General features: G+C 45.4%; 1 protein-coding gene across 4 annotated transcripts in view; it reads left to right on the top strand.

Moving 5' to 3' along the window:
• Window positions 1–2,029: 2,029 nt before the first annotated feature.
• The window catches only part of NCBP1 (nuclear cap binding protein subunit 1), a 36,305-nt gene continuing 26,828 nt past the window's right edge, over window positions 2,030–11,506 (top strand). Inside the window, exons 1-5 of one of the 4 annotated variants that reach the window (XM_067553330.1) lie at window positions 2,030–2,237; window positions 5,069–5,157; window positions 7,522–7,622; window positions 9,229–9,385; window positions 9,878–9,985. In XM_067553330.1, the coding sequence (XP_067409431.1) occupies window positions 2,204–2,237; window positions 5,069–5,157; window positions 7,522–7,622; window positions 9,229–9,385; window positions 9,878–9,985 (489 nt within the window). In that variant the 5' untranslated portion in view covers window positions 2,030–2,203. Of the gene's footprint in view, window positions 2,238–5,068; window positions 5,158–7,521; window positions 7,652–9,225; window positions 9,386–9,877; window positions 9,986–11,506 lie in introns of those variants that run through there. The other 3 variants (XM_067553329.1, XM_067553327.1, XM_067553328.1) reach the window with 3 other exon arrangements.

Genomic DNA, 11,506 nt, shown 5'->3' with positions numbered 1-11,506 from the left:
GACTGATCAATATGCTAAAAATTGCATAGCAGGCTATAGATTGTACAGCCCCTTCTTCTCTGTGCCTTCCCCCGCAGGTAGATGGAGATCACTGTGCCTGTCTGTACTGAAGGAAGCATGTCTAATCTCACAGCCTCCTGGAAACACATCACTTCAGGGACAATTTACAATTCACAACCTTTCAGAACAACTATGCTGACAAAATAACAGTTATGGGCTGCTCGTCCCAATGGCGTTACTATTAGTAGAAGCAGACCAGCACTGTGTAAAACTGCTACAAGAGAGAGAGAAAGAGGTGTCACATCTGTGAGACCAACATGCATTTACTTGTGTCTCTAGCCTCCTTTGTCCATCTTGATCCTCTTCCAGAGCTTTCTCACGCTTAGAGCACAGCAGGGGACTTTCTGTACCATAGGGGTCTTTCAAGACACACAGAGTACAAAATGCATTCAGTAGAGCTGGGCCAGCCAGAAAAGGGAATTCTCATCCTTCAGGAAATTCCAACAGCCTGAAATTTGTTTTGGAAGAAAAGGTGGAAAATTTGAAAATTTTCACAGGCCAGAAATTCTAAAAAATTTCAGTTCTGAACATTTTGTATTGACAACGTTGCAACACACCAGTATCATCTAAAATGTGAAATAGAATATCTATAATACATTTGAAATGTATAATGTCAAAATGAAATACAACCACGCAAGAAAGACAAAACGAAATATTTTCCCCTGATCGAAACAAAATGTTTCAATGTCAAATGAAGAGTCAAAATGATTTGACATTTGGCTGTTGAAAATTTAGACAAAATTTACATGTTCCCTCCCAGATTTAGACAAAACTGCGTTTTCTAAAGGAAAACTGTTCAATCAGCTCTATTTGTTCAGTGAATAACACATAAATTGAACAGATTGTGAGATGGTTTTAACGTGTGATTCCATTTGCAGCATGAAACCCAACAGGCACCTCCTTGTATGGTGTCTGTGAACACTTTAAAGCATCATCTCGGTTCCTGGAACTATTCCTCGTTCACGTTTTACACGATGTCACTGGTGTGTCCCACACTCTAACAGGCAATTGACTCCCCTGGGACTGCTAATTAAAGGTGTACAAAGCCCAGAGACTCTTCCCCATGGCTGCATTTGCAGGATTGCACCCAGATTAGTAACATGGCCAAGCTCCGCGGAGGTGTTTAGGTGCCCGGCTTCCATTCCTTTCAACCAGAGTCAGGCACCTTCATGCCCGAGAGGCGCTGGGCCACACGTGTTTTGGTGGTGATGGCATTTCATTCCCAGAAAGTCTCTTTTCGCTGCGTGGGACAACCCTCCGGCCCAGCCGGGTGTGCCGCCCAGCCGGGCTGCCTTGGCCCGTGCGGGAGAGCCAGAGGGCGCTGGCTCGGCTCTAGACAGAGGCATTGCCCCGCCGGGCCCGTGGGCAGAGGTTATGGGAATGCCCCGGCCCAAGGCTGTGGGGCGTGAGGGGGGCTCAGATGGTGTGCGGGCAGTCGGGCGCTGGTGGGGGCGTGCAGCCGGAAGGCCTGTGCCTGGCTGACGGGACCGGGCCCCCAGCTGGGCCCAGCCCCGGGCTCCCTTCGCCGCCCGCCCCAGCCCCCTCGGCCCTGTCAGAGCGGCCTGCTGGGGACAAAGGCAGCTGCAGGGGCTCAGGACCAGGGCCCCTGGAGCCAGCAACACTGACTTCACTGAGGGCAGGATGGGGCCCGTGGGGCGCCTCAGGATCGGGCCCATATGGGGCCAACAGGAGCCGGGACTTTGCCTTCCCCTGAGGGCAGGATCGGGGAGGGGCGCGCCTCAGGATCGGGCCCTTGAGGAGGCGGGTGCCTCACAGGATCGGGCCCTTCCTCAGCCGCCCCTTTCTCGGGGAAAGGTTTTTCGCCTCCCAGGGATTCTGGTAATTTCGAGACTCTCCCTTGCCCGCTCCGGAAGTTATGCCCCTCCTCCCCGCCGCAGCCTCGGGCGGGGAGGGGCGCTTCCGCTCCCGCCGCCCTTTGCCCCGGAAGCAGAGCGCGGCGGGACCGGAAGGAAGGCGAAGGGGGCGGTCGGACGCGGAGAGGGAGGGAAACGCTCTGGGCGCCGCCGCGGCCTTTGCTGCTACTCCTGCTCCTCAGCGCCGCCGCCTCGCGCCGCGCCGCGCCCCGCCCCCTCGCAGCCCACGCGCGGCCCGAGTCCGGCCCGGCCCGGCCCGGCCCGGCAGCATGTCGCGGAGGCGGCACAGCGACGAGAACGATGGTGAGCGCGGGGGCGGCGCGGGGGGCGCGGGGCGGGGGGCGGGAGCTCGAGCACGCGGGCCCGGCCCCGGCCGGCGGGAGGGAAACGGCCACGGGCTCGCGGCGGGGCCAGGCTGCCGCGCTGCGCCGGGCCCGCGGCTCCTCGGGCGGCGGCGGACAAAGAGCGGCTGTCCCCTGGGGCTGCTCTGCGGGGCCGGGCCGAGCAGCCCCTCTCCGGCCCCCGGCCGGTGCCTGCAGTGCGCGCCCCTGGTCTCATCCACGGGACCCGCCTGCGGGCTCGGGGCGGTGGTGATCCCGCGGATATCGGGCCCCGACTCGTGCCGGGTCCCTGCCCGCTCCCCCGGGGGCGCTCCCTGCACGCGGGCTGGTCTGACTTCGGTTCCCTTGGTGCGGAGTTAGCGCTCCGGAATAAGAACCTGCCCTGCACAGGGTCCGGCTCCCTGGCCGGGGGTTGGTTCAGTCCTGGCCTCTCGCCCCGGGACGACAGATTGAGTTCCTGTTTCCATTTTAGGGGAATGAATTCGTCACCTTTAATGTTTTTGCTAACAAAAATCAGCTGGAAAATCGCCTGTCAGATGGCATTGCCTCTTTTGTCGTCTGGACTTGTAAAGTAGTGGAGGCAAGCTCAACGCCAAGAATGCTGCCTTGGCCAGTCCGTCTCACTTAATGGCTTTGACTAGCGTTGTACCCTTTTTTAAACGTTTTAAACTAGATCTCCACCGTGTGTTTGCCGTCTGTGGCCTGCTGTTCTCCATTGGGATCCGCTAGTCTAGACCAGTGCAGAGCTCACTCGAGAGCAGTGGGGTGCATACAGATGCCGGGGAGCGTGCTAGCAGATTGTCACGCCGCAGTTGAGAATATGGTGAACCATCATTGCAGAGGAGCCTCCATCATCAATGTGGTGGCTCCAAATGGCCCCTTCCATAGATAGGTTTGGTTTTGTGACACCCTGCATTAGATGGAGAGAGGCTGGGAAACAAAGGCCGAGACACACCGAATTTCTGCCAGCCTTTGCTGAGCCTGTGTTACTGGCCATTACTAGGCTTCCTATCAACTTCTGCTGAACTCACCAAATCGTGTCTTAAGGAGCTATCCAGACTGATAAACCACTTCAGTACTGAGTGCAGACAGCCCACAACAGCATCCAGTACCATGCAGTGCGGGGAACTAGCATTCTAGGTCACTGAAAAGGAACGCACATTTAGGAAAGCTTCCCAAACTGCATGGATCTGCTTGCCCAAAAAACAGGCCACTTCAGTTTCCCCAGTTCAGTTCTACACTAGGGAAGCTGGTCAGATGACTGGATTCAAGTGCCAGCAATGTGTGGTTGACACACAGCTCTACCTGTACTTGCGTACAGCCATGCCACTATCACCAGGATAGCCCAGTGCTTGGATGATACGAGTTGATATATGAACGGCTGGCTGAAGTTGAACTCAAGCCAGACAGTTTATGCTGGTCCTTTTGGAGAATTTGCAGCCATGGGGGGCAATCTCCTTTTGTTAAAGGTACACACGCACAACTGATCATGTCAGTCTGTAGGTTGGCGATGCACCTGGATGCCTTGCTGACACTAATACTAATGTGATATACCTGAACGTAAAGCCATCAGTCCAACTAGTACAGAATGCTACGGTTACTGGGAGCATACTGAACTTGTCCTGCACGCTACACTGGCTTCTTATAGAATATCACATCAGGTTCAAAGTCTGTCTTTTATCTTGAAGGTGCTCAATAGACATGCGGGGCCAGGTCAAAGGATCAGTTAAAGCTTTGACATGAGGCCTGTGGTTGACCGCTTCACTCCCTTGGCACAGTAGAATTTACTACCACAAAGGGAAAGCCCATCTGCGCAGGATGCAGAGGTTTCTCAGTGGCCAGTTCCAGGCTGTTGACCAAACTCCATAGGAACAAAGGACCATCACAAACTTTTCTCTAGCTGCAAGGGGCGTTATTTCTGCCTTGCTCTCTCCACCACCTGTATATCAGTGTGCAGCTTTTAAAACTGACAAAAGTGCTAAAACAAAGTACACTGTATGTTCAGTTCTCCCCCTGGTAGGGGATGAGAAAATGAACCACATGTGATAGACATCAGTCATGTTGCTTAATGCCCTGATGATGGCAGTGTGATAAGAACCTGTATAGACTAGATGCAGATTTTGGGGCATATATAATTAACTTCATGCAATCCTACAGACAGAGAATCTACTACTTTTGCTATCAACATTTTCAGCTCTGAGCTGCACAGGTGAATTCCAAATCATTGCATTTAACTAAAACCTGCTCTAAAAGGTCTCAAAACAAACAAAAAAAAGGTGTTTGTTGGTTTGTCTAGTCTTTTTTTCCCCAAAATAAAAGACCTTGATAAGTAAAAGGCTATGTGAGTATCCTTGTTCAGGCGTTCTTTCCTGTTATCATTGGTATCAGATAACCCCATATGGTACTTAGGAAGTAAGACACGCAGTACTGATAACTCTACAGTGTGTGTTTAACTTACTTTGCATGTATCATTGATATTGTATTTTGCCAATCTAGCAGAAATGCACACCCAAAAACTAATTTCAAATAAGAGGGTGAAAAGTGTATTTAAGATTTTATTCACAGCTAATTAACAAGTAAAATGGCTTTGGACACTGGATATGTTTTAGTTAATGTATTCGCTTTGTTTTTCATGTTTCAGTAGTAGTAACATTTGACTGTCTTGTGAGTACTTCTTATCATAGTACAGAACTGGAACATGAGTTAAGGCTGACAGAATTGTTCAGGATTTTTTTAAAGCAGTCAGGAAAGTATTTAACCTCTTTTCTTGGTTTTATGAATGTATTGAAACAGGAGGACAACCTCACAAAAGGAGGAGAACGTCTGAGCCATCTGAAATTGAAGAGAGACTGGAATCTTTAATATGCAGAGTAGGAGAGAAGGTATGAGTAACAATTCCTTGTGACAAATTTGGCTATTGGTTTTGAATCCTTGGATATAAGAGTTTAGGCTTCTGAAAGAGTTCTGCCTAGTACATGAATTGACGCTGGTGCAGAACTGTAAAACAAACACATCTGAGTTCACCAGTTATCTTTGGGCAGGCTTCTAGGGCTTACAGCTGGAAGAAATGTGGTATGCATAGTAGCAGTCCTATAACTGGCTCTGGTCTGGCAACTTCTTGCTCATGGGCGGTCTGCTGTGTTTCTGCAGAGCCCCACTGAAGTACAGTAGCAATATCCACGTATCACAGGGTGATAGAGGCCATAGTGATTAACTGAAGACCCTCCTCTTAAGAGTGAGTGTTTGAGGTAACATGATGGCTGGGGACAGTACAGTTTTGATACAGTTTCCTGTCTAAACTGAGTAAAGACTTAATTGGGGTTTTGATGCGTAGCTGGGTAAACTAACTTATAATGGACTAGAAAATAACCTCAGTTGGACACTAACATGTTAAACTTAGTCTTTAAGCTTATAAAGCTTTAACTGGTTCATTGTCTATTCTCATTGCGTTTTGTGCTGTACAAAAATGTAGTAAGAGACAGTCACTGCCATGAAGAGCTGAGAATTGAAATTGAGACAAGGCACAAGTGCTTGTAACAAATGGAGAGTATGAAGGAAGAGGACAAGGATGAAGGCGATGGGGGGAGTGTGTAGTAACTTAGTCTAGTTTTGTACAAACTGAAGGGTTTGCGTGTATTTCACTTGTAATGATATTGATAGATATTGCTAATACAGTTCAGTGAGAATCCTGTGGGCAATGGTGAAGCTCACATGAATCCGGTTGCTTCATTCTTCTGCTTCTTGGCAAGGTTTTGAGTAGCCAAGGCAGTCTGGGAGCAACTCACTGGGGTGAAGGGCTCAAAAGTTGAGGCAGTGGGAGAAGGAAAGTAACAAGGATCTCCTTTCCCCATACAACAATGAGGCTGCCAGGAGGCTGATGTGGAGGGAACAGGAGGAGTGCTCATTCCCACTCTGGCTTCTGGAAGCAAGGGGCGGGGGAGGGAATAAGGCTTTGAACTTATTAGATACCTACTCGATTGTGTTAATCTGGAACCTGCTCAGTGATTCCGTATTTCAGGGAAAGCCCCTGGATAGGACTTGTAGCACCATTCCTGTTACCAGTTGCTGGTGGGGGAAGGGAATTGGATTGTCACCTGGATCTTGCCCCTAGGAAAGGCGCTGCCCTACCTTTTGTGTCAGTGGTTAGTAGTGTAAGACCTCTGTCTAGTGAAGACGTCCAAGTGAAGCGGGTATCTGGGGAAAAAGAATACTGATGGAATACATTCAGAAAGAGAAGTGCAGGGTTTTTATTGAGGAATTTTGGTGGAGGAAAGGAGAAACAAAATATAGGATAAGAGGAAGATCCCAAATGCAGGAGAGACTGCTGTGGAGTGGAATCAAAAAGTGAGGGTGGATGGGGGGAGAAGGGGAAAAGGAGGAAACGCACTGATGACAGCTCAGGAAAAAGACCAGTCTATTATAGACCAGAAAAATGGTGTGAAGCCAGGTAACAAACGAAGGTATTGTAAAATAAGCAAGGAATATAATAAGTAGGGCTGAGTGGTTAACATTTGTAAATACTAATTTAAATTTCATTTCACCAGTTTTCTATAAATACTTTTTAGTCCTATTCTGCTAGCTCTAACTGGATGCTGTTCAGTGGATATATTACATGATGATCAATGGTTAAATTCATTGAATAAAACGCTCAATAACTTTTCCTGTTGTCCAGGTTGCTGAAGTAGTAAAAACCTTAGAAATGCCTTTGTGGGAAGTTAATTGGCAATGTTTCAATTAAATACAGTAAACAACTATTCTATTTCTTTAAATTTCAGAGGGCATGGCAGCACAGATATCTCAGCTTGGATGTATATTTCAAGACCCAAGTTAGAGATACTTAACTTAAGGGATCTTTTCATTTTTCTCTTTTAAAAACATTTCAGTGAGGTGAGGATGGTCCTTCCCCTTCATGTATTTGCAATAGATTATAAGAGTAACAAAGAAACAAAAATGGACAGCCTTCAATGGTTCGGTGTGGAATTCGGGAGGTATTGCTCACTTCCTTGTCTTATTATTTATTTGTTTACTTCCAGTAAACTAAAAATATCTTGTGTAACCAGATGGAATTTGAAATATCACTCCCACTAAAAAACAAAATGCAAAATTATATTCTTACCCAGATTTGTTTTTCATCAATAAGATCACAACAAAATAGTCATCTGCTCAAACAGACTTGTTAGTGAAGAGTTGGGTGGTTATCCTTTGCTTGGCTGTGATGGGTTTCTAATAATTATCTCCTTTCTTAGAGTACTTCTTCTTTGGAGAGCAACTTGGAAGGCCTAGCTGGTGTCTTGGAGGCTGATTTACCGAACTACAAAAGCAAGATATTAAGAATTCTTTGTACAGTGTATGTATGCAAAAGATTTGTGGATCCAGGTGATGATGTATTATCTACACTAAATGCTTTTCAAACATACGTGACATATTTAAAATGTTCATATGAACAACTTGTACATTATTGAAGCTTCAAGTTCACTTTCCTTGTCTAATTTCTGTGGTTAAGAGTAAATTGGCAATAGTAACCGCTGAAGGGAAAACTAACATACTGTATATGCACAATATATTATCTTATCTGCTCTTAGAGCAGACTCGAAGTCCTTAAGCAGATAGAGGTTCCCAGACATACTTCCTACCACGCAAGCCATCTTTCATTATTGGTAGTGTGCATCGATAGGGGAGGGACTTGTTGAGAGGTTCATCTGAGGTGGCTCAGCAGTCTAGTGGCATTTCTTCTGCCCTTTATGTTACATAAGATGCACCTTTTTTACTTTATGTAATATGAGGTGCTAAGCTCCAGGGTAAGTGAAATTAGACTTGAATGTGCAGTCAAATGATATCACAGCCTCACTTTTCTGAGAATTGTAATGCACTTTACAGCCTTAAAACCAAGCAGTTAATTTGTTTCCCACAGCAGTAATGCACATTTCAGGGTATGAAAGTACACATGAATACAAAACATAGTTAAAGAAGATGAGCTAAAGTTACTGTCAGAACCATCCATTTGAATTTCTTAAGCACTTTCCATTTAAAATCAGCCATACTAGTGCAATAACGTTTTTGTCTAAATTTAACATTTTTATATACAATGCAAAGTGGTGTTTAAATCTCTCGCATATGCCTGATGTTTCACTATATTTAAAGGAATTACAAGAGGGTAAACAAAAAGTACTTGTTTCTTAGGACATAATCTTCACAGCCTTTCGCTCTTGAACTACTTAGCCATATTCATATCAAAATGTATATGAAAAAGGTGGGAAAAGAGAGCGTGAGAATCATTATTTCTACTCTAATGGGTTTTTTTGTTTTTAAAAAGAATAGTACAAAAATTCAGATTTAGAATTCCATGATCCTAAAACCTACTTTGGCCCTTTCAAATTCAGTTGCTGGTTCTCTGAAATGAAGTTGTTTTTGTGTGAATCTTCTGTAAAATGATGCTCTCTGTGTCTTTTAAACTTCAAAGCCTTTTTATAAAATAGTCTTCTCAACACCCCTAAAAATTATTTACCATCTTCAATAAATGTCATTTCGGCCTCGTATGCCATTTTTCTTGTCAAGCGACTTCTGTCCAATTCACATGAACTTCAGTGCGAGTCAGAAGCTCCAGCTGACGTTTATTAACACACAACTGCTGCAGGCTTTAGAACCTAATAGTTTTAAACCATGCAATTCTCACCCACTGGAATTAATGAGAGGGAAAATATTTTGAAATTGAATTTAGTAGTATTTATATTCGTATTAGGTCTGTAGTTTAGAAACATTGGACAGCATTTTACAGAGCAAAGTAAACAAAACTAACAAGTTATTGGTCTGGGTTGTACCTCTTATTCTAGCACAAGAAACAAACAAGTTTAAACTGCCATAACCAGAGTGTGAGATGCTATATCATTGCAATAGGTGGCATACGAAACAGATTAACCTCTGTTTCAATATTTTTTCTTTTCTGTTTAAAGCAGTGCACGTCTGTTACCAGAAAAGCTTACCGTTTATACAACATTAGTTGGGCTGCTGAATGCCAGGAACTACAATTTTGGTGGGGAATTTGTAGAAGCCATGATTCGTCAGCTCAAAGAGTGTTTGAAAGCCAGTATGTATAATGAAGCTGTGTATTTAGTAAGTAGCACTTTTTCACTTCTTATGCTCTTTTTCTCTTAACCTGATGTGCTGTCCGTGTTACCCTAATTCTGGCAGGTGTATCTCTAATTGTGATAGTGGCAAAACTGGTCTGTTCTGGAGTCGACATGCAGTATTCCATAAGTGAACTAGGAATAGATGTGAGGTGTGCAAGAGATTTTTCCTCCTGAAAGAAATAAAAATTGTAATTCTCTTTTTTTAGAGAGAGAATATTATGACCTTGTTTAAGGGGCAAGGTTTAAATTACGCATTGCTCAGGGACAGACTCTTTTTACATTACATACTTTCTTCCTGGTGCAAGGGTAGTGCTAGTAATGTTTTTGTACTAGTAGTTTGTTTTAGTAGCTGAATTAATGTTTGTTTATCCTAGTTGGCCAGTCTCAGACTTACTACTTCAATTTGCTGAAGTAATTGCAAGAGAAATACTGGTTTAAAAATGTATTACATCAGAACTCTCCTTTACCTCATTAGGTTCGGTTTCTGTCTGACCTTGTGAATTGTCATGTAATAGCTGCACCTTCAATGGTAGCCATGTTTGAGAACTTTGTGAATGTGACTCAAGAGGAAGACGTACCCCAGGTAAACAAAGGAGCTTTTACTTTGTGGATGACTTGCTATTCCATCAGAAATTTTTCACAGCAAAGCACTTACAGGACCAGAAGCGTAAGGCAGTGGTTCCCAACCTTTTTGGCTCGAGGGCCACAGATGTCATTTTTACAACCCTGAAGGGCCACCAGTTTCCGCCAGCAGGCCACACCCCCCACTGCAGGCAGATGGAAGGAGTTCAGTGAGGAGGCGAGCCTCCTCTCTGATCCCCCATCCCCTAGCTGCAGCAGGGAAACTGCACGCATCCTGTAGCCCTGTGCACTCCACCTGGATCCCTAGGCAATGGCTTCCTTCTTTAGTTAGCGGGACGGGAGATCAGTGCTCCCCTCCCTCTGGCTCCAGCAGGAACCCCAGCGCCTATGGACCCAGGCAGAGCACTTTGCCGTGCTCCCTGCTACAGCCAGGGGGAGGGGAGCGCTGATCTCCCGTCCCCTTGGGTACAGCAAGGAGCCTGCACCGGTCTTGTAGCCCCAAGGAAATGCACTCTGCCGGATCCTTAGGTAGCAGCAGCTCCCTTCTGCAACCAGCAGGAGGGGGGAGCCGCAGGCCACTTTTGGCCCCCGGGCCACACGTTGAGAACCAGTGGCATAAGGGGTTAGAATGGGGTGATGGTGTAATGGTCAGTCAGTTCCCCAAATGGGTTGCTGCCCATAATTCCCTGGTATGGCTAGAAGGAAGCTGTGACAATTAGAGGACAATATATAAATAAAATACTTGGCCCTTCTGCAATCAGGCGGCTCAGATGGCTTTCTTTAAATTCAGATTTGGCATATACATAATCCTCTGTAGGACTCTGCCAAGTTTGTGTTATAAAACATTAAATAGTGATCTCATCTGAAAAGTGACTCTAAAAATGGCTTTTGTCACCGAGTTACTTTCAAATTAAATATTACCCAATTGTAAAAGCAAAACATTTTACAGTATCTTCTAACTGCCAACCATGCAAATCTACCATGGTCTCTGACAATCAGACTGTGCTCTTTGCTGCTTCTACATCATCATCAGTAGTGTAAAGATTCTGCAGGCCAGATGAGGCCCTCAGAGACACCCATGCAACACCATTGTCTTTACTAACTTTCAATTCTATGTGAAAAGTCTATTTAAAAAAGTCTATTATGACAGAAGTAGTCATTGAATACAGCTCTCTTGGCTGTGTTGGCTAAAACAGTGAACTTTTTCTTTGAAAGTTGGCAGATATGCCTTTGAATACACCCAGAGGGGAGAACTCATGAGTAAAGGGGCCATTTTTACAGATTATTCCTTTAAAGTATAGTTCTATTTTGGAAAGTGATTGTCAGCATCAATTTGAACCAAAGTTTTGAAGTTGTTAAAAATACATGTTTTCTAATGAGAACCTGAGACTGTTAAAAACAGACTGCGGAACTTCGTTACACTTTCCTGCAGTGTCTGAAACAAAATCTGTCGGTGATTGGTTTCACTGTCCAAAGAACATACCTAGTGGCAAGTAAATTGATTTTTTTAACATATGCTGCT

The sequence above is a fragment of the Emydura macquarii genome, unplaced genomic scaffold, assembly GCF_026122565.2.
Source record: "Emydura macquarii macquarii isolate MOO-44397 ecotype Brisbane River unplaced genomic scaffold, CSIRO-AGI_Emac_v2 contig_1451, whole genome shotgun sequence".
Taxonomy (NCBI): domain Eukaryota; kingdom Metazoa; phylum Chordata; order Testudines; family Chelidae; genus Emydura; species Emydura macquarii.
Note: the sequence above shows the minus strand (reverse complement) of the source record. Positions and strands in the feature narration are given on the sequence as shown.